Genomic DNA, 16717 nt, shown 5'->3' with positions numbered 1-16717 from the left:
TTGTGATTCTGCGCGGTGAACAATGAGCGAGGTGTTGACAGACCTGAACCCTCTGAAGTATTCTGGAAGTAATCTGCTGTCAGTGAGCGAGGGAAGGAATACGGCCAAGCAGGTCGTACTGTACGTCGATTTCAGAGGGGGAAGAAGAACTCAAGTAGAAATACAACAGTGTAGAAATACTCATCAGCATAACATTTACTGAAGGATTCAAATATTATCAACAAAACTCACGAGGAAAAGGAAAAGTACTCATCCTTAAAAATGCACAAGCATTTTATAATAAATGCTGAGAGTAAAGTCAAAGTTTTAGAAGCGCAGGGACTTCTTTACGTTTAGGGAAAAAAAGAGGTTGAAACCAACTGAAGTAGAACAGACAGATGAAAGGAAAAGTAAGAACAAACTCAACAAGGAAGCAAGGAATGAAAGACAGAAGGAAGGAAGGAAGGAAGGAAGGAAGGAAGGAAGGAAGAAAGATAAGAACAAACGAACGAAGGAAGGATTGACGGAACGAACGAAAGACAGTGAGGATCAGGACAAAAATGAAAGGAGAGGAGACAAAGTAGAAAGGAAGAACAAAGAAAGGAAAGAAATAAGGGACCAAGCAAGGAAGGAAGGAAGGAATGAAGAAAGAAACTATGAATGTAGGAAACAAGAAAGGAGAGAAACAGCAATCAACGAAAGGAAGAAATGAAGAACGAACCAAGGAAGAAACCAAGGAAAGAATTAACCAAGGAAGGACGGAGTGCATTTAGGGAAATCATGTCCAGCAGTGGCTCAGTCAGTAGGGGCTTGGACTGGGAATCGTAGGGTCGCCGGTTCAAGTCCCCGATCAGACTTGAAAAATATGGAAGGTGGACTGCTACTTGGAGAGGTCCCAGTTCAACTCCTAGGCCCTGCTGTGGTGCCCTTGAGCAAAGCACCAGACACCTCCAATCCCCCCTCCCCATTCCCCGCTTCACGATAGCTGCCCACTGCTCCTAGTACTAGGATGGGTTAAATGCAGAGGACCGATTTCACTGTGTGTGCTCTGCTGTGTGCATGTATGTGACAAATCAAGAGGGTTTCATCCTCCGATTCTATCTATCTATAAGCAGACATTCCCTAAATTAAAAAATTAAACGTTGCGTAGTGCCAGTTTTAATAAATTAATTAATTAAAAGGAGGATTTTTTTCATTGAATTTCCAGAATAAAATCTCTATTTTTCGGCATTACAAAAAATGAAGCCCTTTTGAGAATACATTCCAATATTTTTTGAAAAATCAAAACTTCCAGAATAAAGATTAAGTTAGGAATAATTTTCCATAAAATAATGATTGTATTTTTGTAGACTTGTCGTTATGGGTAAGATTTTCTCTCCACCTGCAGCTTTAAAAGCGCTTCACAAAAAATGGTTGTGTGTGCGCTGCGTTGATAAAGTTGGACTATTCAATTAAACACTTTGGGTCAGTCACACATTTACTGCCGTGCTCGACAGATTTGTGAGGGAAATCCAAAGTCTGTCATTTACTGGAAATTCTTGTAAATCAAAGTTTTGATTTAAGTGGGGACTCCCTGGTTTCCCCTCAGGACCGCAAACTGTCACTCAGTGTTGTGTGTGTGTGTGTGTGTGTGTGGGGGGGGGCAGTCCTCTCCTAAACGGTAATTTATGTGTTGTTGTGGAAGACAAATTGCTGCAGGAGGTGCACCATTAGCTAAACTATATTTCACAGAGACGTGTTTTCACTTGCAGCACAAATATGCCAAAAATGCCAAAACTCAGACAGAGACACTGTGCGGGGGGGATGGTTTTATAGGGGGGGGGAGACGATATAACTTTGCTCAGATACCTGTTTATAGGTACCTGTGGCTCAGTGGGTTATTTCAACTCCTACGTAGCTAGCCATTTTGTTAGACAGATAGCTAACGTTCTTTTCTTTACACATCATCTCGCTACATCGTGAAAATTAAGCATGTTCTCCTTTATCATCAGACATATCACATTTATTTTGTGTGGCTGAAAATGTTTAGTAGTTTCAGACTTTTACACAAATGTATTGGTATTTCCTAAAGTATATTTTAAAGGTTTTTCTACATAGTTTATTTAATACTCCCCATTGTAACAGTTATACTTTTTCACTACATCCTTCAAATGTTTTATTGTTCTTATATTTTATTGGATCTTTTTACATAGTTTTGGACATCTTCCCAATATTTGTTCATATATTTAAAATTACACACCATTTTCAGACATTTGTTCTAATACTTATTGGACTGAATTTGGAAAAAGCGCGTTTAAGTTTTCTGAATTGATTCTGCATTTAAGGAAACTCAACAGTTTATTCCATATAGTAGAACTCTGTAATTAAATACATTTTTCTGATTTTATTTACAGTTTACTTTTATGTCTGCAAACATTTTAATCGTGCTGCTGCCAATAGTTTAAGCTGTAAAAAAGGAAACAAAATAGACATGTTTCTTCACTATCATCACTATAATTACAGCCAAATATAATACCCAACACTTCATTTAAAATATAATGTTTAATTATATTTGTTGGTACTTTTATTGTCTTGTTTTTATGCAGAGGGCACAGAAACTTCAACCTGTTTTCCTCTCAGGTGTTTCCTCTCCTGGGTAAATGAAGAAGCTCCTTCATAACAAACAGCGCAGCTCCCCCCTGTGGCTGAATGCTGAACTACACACATCACACTCATGGGCAACACGAGAGCTTTTACTACTCTCACTATTCTTATTATACTTTACTTTATATACCTACAAAACTATCTGTATAGACTGTATCCTCTGCAGATATTTCATATTCCACAGAGAGTATATTTTGGAAGTTTTGTCCAATTTCTCCCAGATATTTATCTGCTTTTTATTTCAATTTGCATCTGGTTTTAGACGATTCATTCAAGTTGTTCATGTTTTTTGTACTTATTTCTAGTTTTTATGTCTAAGATTTTGTTCTTTTATGTCATTTAAGTCAATGTCCATGCTTTTTTATTGGGTTCCTGTCTCTTTGAGGTCATTTTGAATCAAATGTTAGTCACTTTGGGTTAAAAAGTGCATTTGTTTTTTGTGATTTTACATCTATTGGTGCTGGTTTCCTCTTCATAGTTATTTTATGTTGTAATGTCTTGGTTTTTGTTCGTTTTGTATTTATTTCATCATTCCTTTCAGCATTCAGCGCCTCATGTGGTTGTTTTCTAGCCTTTTGTACATCATTTCAAAGTGAATGAAGGTTGTATTTAAAGCACCGGATGACAGTGGGCTTGTGTTTTGCCTGCGTCTGGTCCCTCAGTGTTTTCTTAGTCATGTTAGGGAACATTTCATGCTCTCAGTTTATCTTTTACTCCTTGCTAATTGCTCCATAATAGAAGCATAAACCCTCCACATTAATTAACGAAGGCTGAAAATTAAGTGTTGGGACCATATCTGCTCCTGAGCCCTCAGCGTCTGTAAATATGTGCGAACCTCTCCGAGTTATTACAATACAATCATACATTACTGCGAAGGTATAATATAGATCTATAATCACCGAGCGGGGAATAAAAAAATTAGCATGAAGCTGCAGCGTGTCTATTTGTGGCAGCGGAGAGGTGTTTCATCGCAGTCACCTCAGACGTAAGGTGAAAATTGCACCCTGGGGGAAACAGCTTTGGTGGCAATGGGGCGGGGGTGGGGGGTGGATTCATCGTCCCTTTGTCTTTGTCTCTTTGTCTTTGGATCGTCCCCAAAAACCACAACTGTACTACCAGGGCTGATCTGATTCTGCTGGTTTTGCATCTTTTTGTGGAGGATTAGGTTTAATTTTCACTTTCAGCTTCATATCAGTATGTGTGTCTCTCCTGGGACATGTCTCCATGCTCTAATGTTCAGAAAGGTCTTTATGTTTTCATACTGCCTGTGCTGCAGCATCTCTTTTCACCCTCTGTCTGAAACGAGAACCCAGTCTGCTCTGATTGGTTAGCTAGCTGGCTCTGTTGTGATTGGTCAACTGCTTAGAGATGTCCCGCCCCTTAGCCTATAAATGTGTTGGAGCACTAGCCAATAGGAGCGAGTGTGTTCCGTATTGATGTCACTCATCAAGTTAATGTCCAATGGAGGCGTTTGGAGGGAACACAGGGATTTTAGCCTTTGCAGACCATTTACATGCACTAAAACCTATAGAACACACTACAGGAAAACCTAAAAGCACAATAGGGCATTTTTAAAAGTTTGACGGGCAGGAAACAAATAAAACAAATCACAAAATACATTATTTTTCTTTGGAGAATTATTTTAAAGATGGACAGAAAATAAACATACTTCCTGCTTCATCAGGAAAATAAAACATCACCAAACACTTTGGATGTTAGTACTCCGTTTTAACATTTCTAAACGAGCCTCCATCGTGGATAAATAAGCTTTAGTAAACCCTTTATCCTTACAGTATGACGCATGTCGCGCAGATATATCTCAAATCACTGTCCAGCACAATCCCAGTACAGAAAACATAATGAACCACCACAATAGTAATACAAACCAGTGACAGTTTGCTTGTTGAGATGTACCGGATTACAAATGTGTTGCAGCGTTGATTGATATTAAATCGATCAATACTTCTGTGTTTCTTTGTCCCGCTTTGTCCAGCTTCTATACTCGAAACAAAACAAAACCCTTTACATAAATTCAGATCTAAATAAATTCTGCATTTCTCTTTGGAAAGTCCTTTTAAAGATGAGCTTACAGCAGGCAAATAAAAACAACATGAGACACGGTTGATGTTAGTCCTCACTTTCAAAATGATCGTCAACTGTGGATAAAAAACCCTTAAATAAACCCTTTAACGCAACAGCACGATGCAGGTTATTTCAAATCACTGCTCTTTGCACAATCCCAGTCTAAAAAATAATAATGATAATACAGTCGTGGTTTGATGCTGAAGTCTGTGTCCCAAAAGTTTGAAAAACCATCCGGTGGGTTTTTTACTCCACTCTCTTTTGAATCAGCAGGGTTATAGATGAGATGTACGGCGGCCCACAGGAGCAAACACGCTACAATGGACCAGAACATTTCCAAAAGGAGAAACGCACTTCAGTTTCAGCGAGGACGCACATTTAAATACACTTCTGTGCCCATACACGTGCTAATCAAGAAAACCTTCACCAACTTAAAGAAACATGCAGTGTTTACTTTAAGCTCAAAATACAACCGGGACACTTAAAAGTGACGCACACAGCTGGCACCGGAGCGCTTGTTGACATTTGGGGATTAGGAAGTTGGACAACTGTCTCTGCATCCTTAAAATCTACGTTTTTATTGGCTTATTCTAACAACATGATGCCTTCTGATATTATGGCCAACTTTCTAATCCCTTAAGTCAACATCTTTGAAACTGCAGCGGTTTTCTCTCTAATGGAAAAGTTTTGGGCCGTTTGCACTCGTGGGCCACCGTAGAGATGTACCTGAAAATGGAGATGTTTCTCTGCAAAGGTTTCCCTCTCCCGCTTCATGCACGTTCCATTTCTGCTGCAGTCTTTGATTGATTTTTTTAAAAGTACATTTGGGGAGGTTTTCTCTTAATGCAAATTCCAGATCTCATACATTGATTATTTTTTAATCTTTGGCGAGTTTTGTTGAAGACACAAAAAATACAAAGTAGAAAAACATACTTACTGCTTCCTCCCTCTGCATTTCAACAGCAGACACTCAAAAAAGTACCATGAAACACACTTCAGATGTTAGTTTTTAAATGTAACAATGATCCCAAAACGCTGAAATAATACAGCCGTGGTTTGCTGCTAAAGTCCGTGTCCGTGCACTGAGGTTTCTGCTGCTGAAAGTCCATAAATTAAAAGTCTTAAAACCATCCGACGGTTTTTTATTCCTTGTGAATCAGCAGTTTTATTGTTGAGATGTACCTGATAATCATAAAGACGTTCCTCTGCAGGGTTTCTGCTCCGTTCAGTCACGGTTTCCTCTGCTGCAAAGTCTCGAACCAGGACCAGCGTTAGCGTGGAAACGCTCGGAGCGTCGCCGCGGGATTTTGAAATCTGACCTTTAGATCCTGCGTGTCTATGTGAGGAGGCACCAGGGCGTCAGGTCCTGGTCGCACTCCAGCCGGGTGTTGATGACGGTGCACGGAGCGCCGCTGATGCTCAGCTCCCGCCTCGAATCCACCTGGTACTTGAGGTTCGTCAGCCCCCCCTCTGGATCCACCTTAAACTGCTCCTGCAGGGGCAGGCAGATGGGAAGGAGTCATTAGATTTTCATATATTTTTTGAATCCTTGATTGTGTATTTGAAATCTCCTACCTGTTTCTGCGAGGCGACTCTCTTCTGGTCTCTTTTCCTCCAGGCCGAGTCGTGGATGTGGAGGAATGTGTTATATCCCGTCGTGATGCCGCTCGGCCTGAAGAGCTGAAAAACAACAACACAAAATTAAGCTGAGTTTAATCGATAAAAACTGACTCATAAATGCTGTTGTAAAGTAAAAAAAGTGTAATATACTAAAGACCAATACTGCACACATTTTACGTAGCAATGTCAGAAAATAAATCATAAAAATCCCTGAATTTTGACCAATAAAACTGGTAAACCAACAAAAGCTTCCTCATGAATAAAAACACAAACTCCACGGGTTGATTTTTGACCTGCAAGTCGGCTTTCCTCAGTCTTCTGTAGAACTCGTCGTCTTCTCGGCCCCAACCCCAGAACCTGTTGGACATCCCGTTACACTGGAAAATAAAAACCAGAATTAAATGTTGTATTTTTTCTGCAGGTTGACTTTGTGCAAAAATGTACTGTGAGCAGAAGAACAGGCGGGTGCCCAAACTGTTTTCCCTTCACCTAGAATTTTATTTAGGGACGGGACAGTAAGGGGTTAATGCTTGACTGTAACTCAAAACATTCATACGTTAAAACATTCAGCCTTAATAAATATATATTTGTATATGTCTGTAAATGTGCAAACTATACAAACATGTTTTTAATCAATAATCCATTTTTAAAAATAATTATTTATTTATGAATATATTTATTTATATCACACAAAAATAAGGTTATTTTTTTTCTGTGCAATTTTAAAATGTAATAATCAATAATAATCAATATATTATTTAGAATTATTATTTATATTTAATTATTATTTTTCTAAATTGTTTTTTAGCAACACTAGAAAGATATATTATTATATAATATATCTTCTTTTCTTACTTGAACTGTTTTTGATGTGCACATTAATGTGACCTTTGTTCCCTTATGGGACTTTAGAGTTAATTACATTATGGTATATTTCTGTGTGTTTGTGCCGTACCATGTGGTAGTGTTTCTTGGTGAGCATGAGGATCCCCCCCACGTAGGTCTTGTAGTGATACAGGGGGTGCAGCTCGGGCGACGCCACGTGGAACGGCCCCTCGGAGGGGAAGCCGTAATCCAGAGCCTTGTTGAGCGGCAGCAGATCCACGTCGTGCATCGCCAGGTAGTCCGTGTCATTCCCGCTCTCCAGGAAGCCCACGTTGATCAGGGACGCTCGGTTGAACCTGGAACAAGAACAGGTGTACTGACTGACCAGAAATACACAGGAATATCTTTATACCACTGGGTCTTTGGATTGAGGTGGTACTTTCAAGAGAACAATCTGAGATATTCTCTGAGAGACAGGTTGCAAATGTTGCCATTTCCTTTTATATTCTCCGGGGTTAAAGTGGTACACTTAGGGTCACATTTTTAGGGTGTTTTCACGTTTCTACATTTTTTATTATGAATTTAAAGATGTACATTTAGACAAAGACAAAAATATATTACTCTCTGAAATAAAAGTTATATTTTTACTAGAAAACCTTTAATATTCTCTGACATTAAACAGGCCAATACATTAAAGAAACGTAGATATTCTTTGAGATTAAAGCGGTAAATGTACAAGATTATTTTGAATTAAATGAAGAGATTAAATTTGTACATTCACAAGATAAAGTACAATATTTTCTGACATTAAACTTACATTTAAAACTTGGATATTATCTGTGATTAAATGGACAAATAAAAAACTGTTAAAGTGTGAAATATATATTTAAAATATGCAAACTATTTGGGAATAATATCCTCTCGGATTGAACTCATTCAATTTAAATAACCAAACATTGGATATTGTGTGAGAATCCATGAAAGTATGCAATATGATTTATAGACTCCCTCGGGTTCAGGTTATTTATTTGTACCTGGAAATAGATTTGGTTTGCAGGTAAAAGACATGACCCATTCACACACTCCAAAAGAACACTGACAGAAGAAGAACCCTCTGCTCCGTCACATCTAAAAACATTTCAAACCACGAGTAAAAACATGAGCAATCCACAAAGTAAGTTCATGCGTGTGACGCTGCTACAGCTTAGCTTGTGCGATGGCTGCGGTAAACCCTGTCACAGCGCCCCCCCACCTGTAGTGGTCCACCTGGTTGATGACGAGGATCTGGTGGCGGATCTTCTTCTTGTTCAGGAAGTCGTGCATGAAGGGCACGAACACCAGCAGCTCGTCGAAGCGCTCCCTGAAGGGCACGATGAGGGCCAGCTTGTGAGGACCCCACGACTGGTCGTCCTCCGCCTGCCTGTTGGTGGGGGGGCAGGGAGGCTGCGGGGGGAGGCGGCGCTCCTCATGCAGGGGGGAGGACATCTCCCCCGAACAGCTGAGCTGCAGCCACAGCAGAGAGACGAGCAGCAGCACCATGCACAGCCCGAACAGCTTGTACACGGTGCATTTACCGGAGAGGAACCTGGAGTCAAAATGATAGTCATTTTATGAGAGCAGCATTTCTTATAAATACTTACAACACTCCAGAGCCCCAGTGTTTTCTTAAATATATCCTACATTTAACCTCAGTTTTGTTAAAGAAAGGCAAAAAGAACTCTGAACAATATCACTGTTAGTTCACAAACTACAGATAAAACCGACGTGCACAGATAAATCAAAAGGATGCAGCGGTTAGTTCAGATACACACTGACATGCATCAAGGGACACAGCTTTTCTATCTTGTTTGTTTCTCATACGTTTGATTTCATATGCAGCATCGGATTTTCTCATATTCCTACACACCTGTGCAGGGATGGATTCTTTTAGTTTTAAACTTGGTACATAAATCTGTTGTTGTCTTATTTAAGGTTAATCTTCCTTCAAGGAGTAACATTCTAATTTTCCAGCATTTTTTGAGGTACAGTAACCTACATTTTTAAAAGCCTTCATCATCACATCTCAAAAGATTTCAATAAACACAATTACAAAAAATAACATTTACACAATCAGCCACTTTTTTAAACTCGATATTTATATTATTTGTTTATGGTTGTGATATTTTATTTCTTAATTTTACTTTCCAGGTGATAAAGCTTTGTTTGCCAAAAGTTTTTATCCGAAATATTTTTATTTTTTATTTCATTAATTTATGATATTTGACCGTTTTTTTCACATTCCAATTTTAATGTTGGAATTTTCTTAAGAATTAAAAGTTGCGATTTATGCTTTTATATTATAATCATCACGATCTTGAAAAAGCAATAATTGTTTACCTTAATATATTGTGTAAAAGATATATAATCCAACTAAAGGACTGATCGTGACAGACCTCTTAGCCCAACGCATCTACCAAAAGATTGAACAAATGTACCTATACAAAGATGAATGATTAGGATTAAATACATTTGAAAAGTCAGAGACAAGTTAGGGAACATAGCGGAGCATTTAGCAGCTTAAGTGTCTTTAGATTTGAGAGAAATCTCCAATATTTTTGAGTGATTTTATCAGAGCCATGCAATAATGATCCACAGTCTCCACTCACTTATCTGGCTGATGAGCAACTTTACAGATCTCATTTCTTTAAGAAAAAAAGGCCAAGAAAGAGGATTTTACGACTTAGTATCTTAATAAAACTTCCTTCCTTCTCTTTAAGCTTTTTGTTATACTGAAGAACTATTTAAAGAAGGTATATCTACAGCGTTATATTAGATTCATTCTAACATTAGTTTCCAGATACTGAACATTACACAAAGTATATTCAAAAATAATAATGTGGACAAACTATATATGTTTCAAATTTTAATAAATATAATTCGCAAAAGTAGAATGTTTTTATATCACCTTAAAAAAAAGAAATATATGTAGTAAAAAAACTTTAAATATCATCTTAAAAATACAACAGAAAATAACAAAACCAAAAACAGTATATATATATAATTTATAACATAACATTAATAAATGTAATTTAAAAAAATTGCAAAAGAGAATGGTGTAGCAATCTGCCATTAAAACCACCTTAAACATAAAACACATTTATACATCGGTAGTAAAAGCAAAGTAAAATAGCATCTTAAAAATACAGCAGAAAATAACAAAACACTACATATAATAAAAAACAAAACGAAAATATATATTATTTTTAAATATCACAAATAAAGGAGGATGTGAAACTAACTATGGCTGGAATTATAATTACTTAAAATAAATATGTAGTAACTTTATTTCTAACATTTGGAAATAAATAACTGAAATTAAATATAATCTTTAACAATCGAAATAGAGAATACAATCCAATCCTTAATAATATTCAGAATAAAATCCCTCTCACCTTCTCTCCTCTTTGAAGTAGAGGACAGGCTTCCTCCTGGATGAGTACATCATCTTCAAACCCAGATGTGATTCGAGATTAAATTTTAAAAACACAAACTCTTCAAAAACAAAAAGGTAAATGTAGTTTTTCACATCAGTGTTTCATCTTCCTTCACATTGTCTTCCATGCTAACTTTCTGCTAACTCCACCCAAACTCCCCCCGGCCCCTTAGAGCCGGAAAACATTTGCTTATTTAAGTCACAATAAGAGAATAATCCATGTTCTTTAAAAGCGGTTTCTGGCCTCCAAGTTGTTATTACTGTACACGTAGCATGTAGCGGTTCTCACGCTCCAAAGCTCCGGGTTCAAATATCTCCCCGTTTTTCGGTCCGCTTTGTCCGCCACCGAGTGTCCGTTAACGTTTGATTAAAGCAGTGAATAAGACTAAAGAACCACAGAACCGGGAGAGATAAAATCTAACGGTAATTTCACGGTGGAAAAATATCAAACAGAAAGCCGATTGTAGTGATGTCCGTGTTGCATTTGAGACCGTGTTGCAACATCTAGAACTAAAGGTTCCTACCAGTTTTTTAACATGCAACGTGACAGTTCAATATTACTACTTGTGCTCAAGAACTGAACTTAGAAACTGTATTTAGTATGTATACTTATAAATATGTATGAATAATAATGCTCATGTACTATTGTTATTAGTAATGGTGAAAGAAAATGAAATCAATTGTGAAAGTGAAATTCTGCTTAATAGTTTAACTGTTTATTCTGAAAAATGCTGTGCCTGTCACACAATTAGTTAAATATAGGGCTTATAACAATTGTATGTTCTTTTTATACATGCATCCTGTAGAGACATACCATAAATGAACTTTTACAACATTTTAATGGCGAATATTAAACTATTAAAAGGTACATTAATTATCGTTGTATATAATTACGTGTACTCAAATACTGTTAATACATGTCATTGTTTTATTCCAACTTACTACCCACAAACACTACATAAATATATATATTATTTTTGTTATAAATATTGATTAATAAATACAATTAAAACAGAACATGAAAGGCATAAATATTTAGGTGGTTTAAGTTTTAATGTTTTAGCAATAAGGTAGAGATGGGGCCTAAAAAAACATGGTAAAGTGTCACTTGGTTTTGTTGGGTGCATGTTTAACCATTTGCTGAATAGTTTTACTGTTTTTAATTAGAAAATAAAAAAACATATTGCTTTTTTATCCAAACCAAGACCAAATGTTTTTTACAGTGTAGTATTTCTAATTAAGGATGGGTCTGTGGTGGCTCCATCCATAGGGACTTGGTTTAGGAATTGGAAGGTCACCTCAGCAAGGCAGCGTTCCCTACACTGCTCCCAACACTAGGATGGGTCAGATGCAGAGACCCTTGAAAAATAGTATAACTGGATCTGTACAAAAGCTGAAATAGCTTCTCAAAACTTACATTTTTACGTAAGGAACCATAATTTCTTTATTACAAGTGAAATACATTTCTTCGTTTGAGTTGTTCCCCTATAATAAAAGTGGCAGCCGTGGAAATCCTCCTACAGTGACTTTAATAATGTTTAGTTGAGGAATATTGCAAGAATGAAAGAAACCATCAGGCCTTTAAACAAATGTGACAAACTTTATTTTTGAGTGCAATTCCAGACAGATTTCACATGGACAAAAATCTCCCTAAAAATAAAATAAATTCAAAGCCCTCTTCCAACCTTTTTAATTCTAACCCCGGAAAACATTTCTGAAAACTACCAGCAACATAAAACTGTTATACACACACCACCAGAGAGGAAGAAAGAATAAAACAATGATATCAATCTTTAAAGCTGAGGAGGGAAACACTTTGCTAAGTAAGAGTTTCTCAAAAATGTGAATTTTAAATCTGAAAGATGGGGGACTTTTTCTTACTCCTCAGGCTCAGATTTGTAACTAAATGGAAGCTGAATGATTTAATAATACATTTGTTATGTTCTACTTTAAAAGGAAGTAAAAAAAACCTTGAGGTTAAGATCATCAGGCCACAGTTTCTGTGTTTTAAACTCCAAAATATTCTTCAAGAAGCCAAAATAGGATACGTTTTTGAGTCCCGATAGATTTTTAATGCAACATCTGATGCTTTCATGTCAAACGTTTTCACAACAAGCTGGATTTTTGTAAAGAAACACAGCTGGTTTTATTCTAAATCAGACAGAGATCAAACCTGATCTGTGGCAATGAGGTGGATTTTAAAAAAAACAGCGACCCAGCGGCCTGTGGCAAGATTAAAAACGTGTTTTTCTGCATGAGAAGTCTGCAACACACTTCCTGTGTTCTCGCAGAAAAAAAACACGTTAAGCTGGAGTCAGTCATGAGGGGGAAGTCCCTCTGAATCAACGCTACTGAAAACAGTGCCAAGAGTTTTAGTTTTGTTGCAGAGTCTCCACGTTATACTCCTGCATTTTGCCCAACAATATGATTAAAAATTGCTCAAATCCAGATTTTAATTTGCTTAAAATGGAATCTCTAGTTGGCCAGTAACACGTGTGGTCCTCCTCACAGAGAGGGGAGTCAGAAATAAGGTTTAAAAACTCAACCGACGGGTTCAATTCTGACGAGAGAAGCAGAACTAAATAAATAGAGTCGTCACATTTTCCCCTGATAGTCTACTGCAAAGACAACGGGACCACCAATACCAATAATCATAATATCAATAATAATATCTGCCTGCCTAAGATCAGGGCTGCTATTTAAAAAACACACTTTTAAAAACCTGTTTCAGAATTGCTTTCATGTGGTTTTATGTTTGTTTTACTTTTCTATGTCAAGTTTCTGCTTTTCAGTTGTAATTTTATTCTGAGTATGAAATGTTTTTATGTGAAAGCAACTCCGTTTGAAGGCGTCTACATTTAACCTTGTATAATTATTCATATTATTATTATCTAAAGATGTTTTTCATGCAGCTGGATTTCCCTGCGTCCCGTCTTCCTTGCAGTTTTTCTTCTCAGCACTTCATCAATCAGTAGAGACCAGGCACACACACACGCCTTCTTTCTCACACAATCACACACACACACCCTCTTTCTCACACACGCTCTCACATACACACACAGGAAAAGGTTACACCAGTTTCTTGGCCTCGAAGAAGCTCTTGAGGTGTCTCATCTGCCAGATCCCGATGGCCACGAGGATGAGGGTCTGCACGATGGACCACCAGAGGACGCGCTGGTTCGTGCTCTCGCTCGTCTGACGGAAACGCTCCTCACGGTACTGATGGATGACACACACACACACACACATATCAGGATGCGTAACAGCAGCAGGTTTAAATACCATCTTAAATCTGTAAAGTTGTGCAGCGAGGATTTTTGTATTCCTTATACTGGAAGGAGAAGGGCTAGTTGACGTTAGCTTTTAGCAGCCAGCGTACATCAATATTAACTTTCAATGGAGTCAAAACGTCTTAAACAACTCCTGAAACTCCTTCTCTGTCCCATGTTGCATGTCCCTTTAACTACAGAGCAGACATAGATCCTGCTCTGGTCCTGGTACTGACCCTCTGGTAGTTCTGCTCCTTCTGGATCTGATCCACCTGCTCCACCAGCTGCCGGACTCTGAGCTGCAGCTCCGTCAGCTTGTCTTTGGCAGCGATCTCAGCGTAGTTGTTGGCGTGTTCCCCCACCTGGATGTCCAGGTGAACCCTCTGCAACACAAAGTTCATTTAGAGAGAGGTGCAGGAGAGAGTCACAAAACCAGGAAATGGGTCGGCAGTTTAGCACTTCCTGTTTGCTTATCTTGAAGACAATGTTTTTTGACGTTATTTTGGTTAGAAGCCTGAAACAAAGACTGTGGTTAACACAAGCTAAGGATGTTTAGTCAAATTATTAAAAATAGAAATGATTTAGTGTAGAAATTCTCTGGTAAAAGTTTAGTCCTGCATTCAAACCATAAGTGCAAACGTATTAGCATCAACTATACTTCTCATTTAGCAGAATCTTATATATTCTAAGTACTTTATATAGTGCATGCATATACCCTGCACCACTTTATTTAAACTCCCGTCTCCTCACCAGCAGGCCTCCGGCGAAGAGCGCAAACTTGGAGGAGTTGGAGTGCAGACAGATCTGATGCTCTCCAGGTGTGTGCGAGGTGAAGGTGAACCTGCCCTCTGAGCCGTACTGCCGCGACAGGATCACCTGCAGGAAAAACACAACGCGGTTAACCTCTGATAGGCTGAGGAGTAAAAGGATGATGAAGGTACTTCAGGTTGATGTCGCAAGTGTTTGGTCACCTTGTCGTCGGGATCTTTCACCTCGACGAACATGCCGAGGCCCTGCGTGGCCGGTAGATACTCCTCTCGCTGTTTGTCGTACAGCTGAGTGCGGTAGTTACCTGAAAACACAGAGTCAGGAGTCAGAAATACTTTACTGATGCACAGAGAGAGGTTCGGGGTTCATGGAGGTGATATCTTTTTCTAATGGACTAATGTTGGACGTCGTATGAAAGTCCTTTATTCGTCCCACAGCAGTAACATTTCCTTTACTACAGCCAAGAAATGTGCAGGCCAAATCATGATAGGTGGAGTAACATATTACATAGAAAAGCAAGCATATATTAATAAAGAAAACCAAAGAAAAGGGAACAGAAATAATTAGCAGCACTAAAAAGTAAGGGAACGTATACAAAATAATGAGGTAGCAGCAGGCCACCATATTAATAGTATTTAACAGCAGTATTTATTCTACTGTACAGTATTTAATTGTACTCTGTCTTATCTTTATCTTATCCAAGTATTGATATTACAAGGGCACGTGTACTCAGTATGATATGTTAAAAGTAAAAGGGGGACAGGTGTGTAATGTGATTTTTCAATTCAAAATATGTACAAATGTTTACAGCACTTGACCTGTGTACTAAAAGTTAGAGCTGAACATGTGTTCAAGTGCTTCAAAAACTAATGAGAACTTTTCAGTTGTATTTTTAGTTAGATTTTATTGGCTAAGTTGAAACAGATGTTACTCTTTGTTTCTGTGGATTCATTTTGCAGACTGCACTTCTTTTTTTTATGGTCATCCAACATATTTGAGCCACTTGTTAAAGTCCCTTCATTTTACAGGCTTGAGCTTTATTTGCACAAACAGGTGGACCGAGGTAAGTCAGGTCACTTATAACCTTGTTCTTCACCGGAAGAGTTGACTTTAGAGCTGGGCAACATGTTAGTGACATTTAACTAGATATAGTTTTACATAACCATAATATTGTCAGTTTAATCTACGTCATTAATGAATCCATTTTACTGACATTTATTTGTAAAAATGTTCATTTTATGGAATAACTTTTAGTGCACCCTGCATAACTGATAGAGTTAACTCAAATGAACCTGATATTTGATTCTCGCAGACCTTGTTGACTGTGTGAAACATGACTCAGGACTTCACCAAGTCAAACACTTTCAAAACTAGTTTAATTAGTTTATTAAGTGGAGGTTGAATATTACATTTCTTAACATGATACTAAGGGTGTCCAGAGTAGTACAACATTAACATTTAACTAATTCAACAAAGATTTAGCTAATAAAATGTGACTTAAACTGCTGCTTTATTCAAGATAGAACTCGGAGTTATGCAAATATAAAAGGAGTTTTTAATGTATGATTAACTGCTAAGAGTGTGTGAGTCTAAATACTGAGCTGTAAATCAACACATCAGCGCTACAGATCCGTGTGTGTGTCTGTTTGAACTGAGTTAGCCGATTAGCTAATATTAGCTCAAGTTGGAGAGCTAGTTAGCATTAGCACATTAGCCGGTTGAATTCCTCTCCTCACTCACCGATAATCATCGTCTCGTCCGGGATCTCCTCTATGAAGCATTTCTTCTCGGTCTCTCCGATGTGGAAGTACAGAGAGGAGACGACGTTGTAGAAAACGTTTAGGAGTAAAACCGACAACACACACGACCGCATCCTGACAGACACCATCAGAGCAGAGAGCGAGAGACTGCGCGTGCGTGAAAACAGCAGTGCCACGTAAACCCTCGTTTAAGTCTGGCCAATCAGCGCGCCGTACGGGTGGCTGGGTGTTGTAGTTTTTAATGCGTTGGGACATACGATAACTGATGTGGGAAATAAGATAGAGGAGATGGGTTGCGC

At 38.0% G+C, this 16717-nt stretch overlaps 2 protein-coding genes across 2 annotated transcripts; both read right to left on the bottom strand.

Annotated features, from left to right (window-relative positions):
• Positions 1-5574: 5574 nt before the first annotated feature.
• b4galt7 (xylosylprotein beta 1,4-galactosyltransferase, polypeptide 7 (galactosyltransferase I)) lies at positions 5575-11117 on the bottom strand. The gene is made up of 6 exons (XM_063877119.1): positions 10581-11117; positions 8402-8734; positions 7280-7505; positions 6618-6701; positions 6280-6384; positions 5575-6196 (listed from the first exon to the last, which is right to left on the bottom strand). The coding sequence occupies exons 1-6, from the start codon at positions 10631-10633 to the stop codon at positions 6041-6043; spliced, it is 957 nt and encodes a 318-aa protein (XP_063733189.1). The 5' UTR covers positions 10634-11117; the 3' UTR covers positions 5575-6040.
• A 1080-nt stretch (positions 11118-12197) lies between these two features.
• LOC134859717 (transmembrane emp24 domain-containing protein 9) lies at positions 12198-16591 on the bottom strand. Its single transcript, XM_063876382.1, has 5 exons — positions 16399-16591; positions 14862-14962; positions 14641-14766; positions 14127-14273; positions 12198-13840 (listed from the first exon to the last, which is right to left on the bottom strand). The coding sequence occupies exons 1-5, from the start codon at positions 16544-16546 to the stop codon at positions 13691-13693; spliced, it is 672 nt and encodes a 223-aa protein (XP_063732452.1). The 5' UTR covers positions 16547-16591; the 3' UTR covers positions 12198-13690.
• Positions 16592-16717: the final 126 nt, after the last annotated feature.

Source organism: Eleginops maclovinus, chromosome 23, assembly GCF_036324505.1.
Source record: "Eleginops maclovinus isolate JMC-PN-2008 ecotype Puerto Natales chromosome 23, JC_Emac_rtc_rv5, whole genome shotgun sequence".
NCBI lineage: Eukaryota > Metazoa > Chordata > Actinopteri > Perciformes > Eleginopidae > Eleginops > Eleginops maclovinus.
This window is presented reverse-complemented; position numbering and strand designations above follow the sequence as displayed.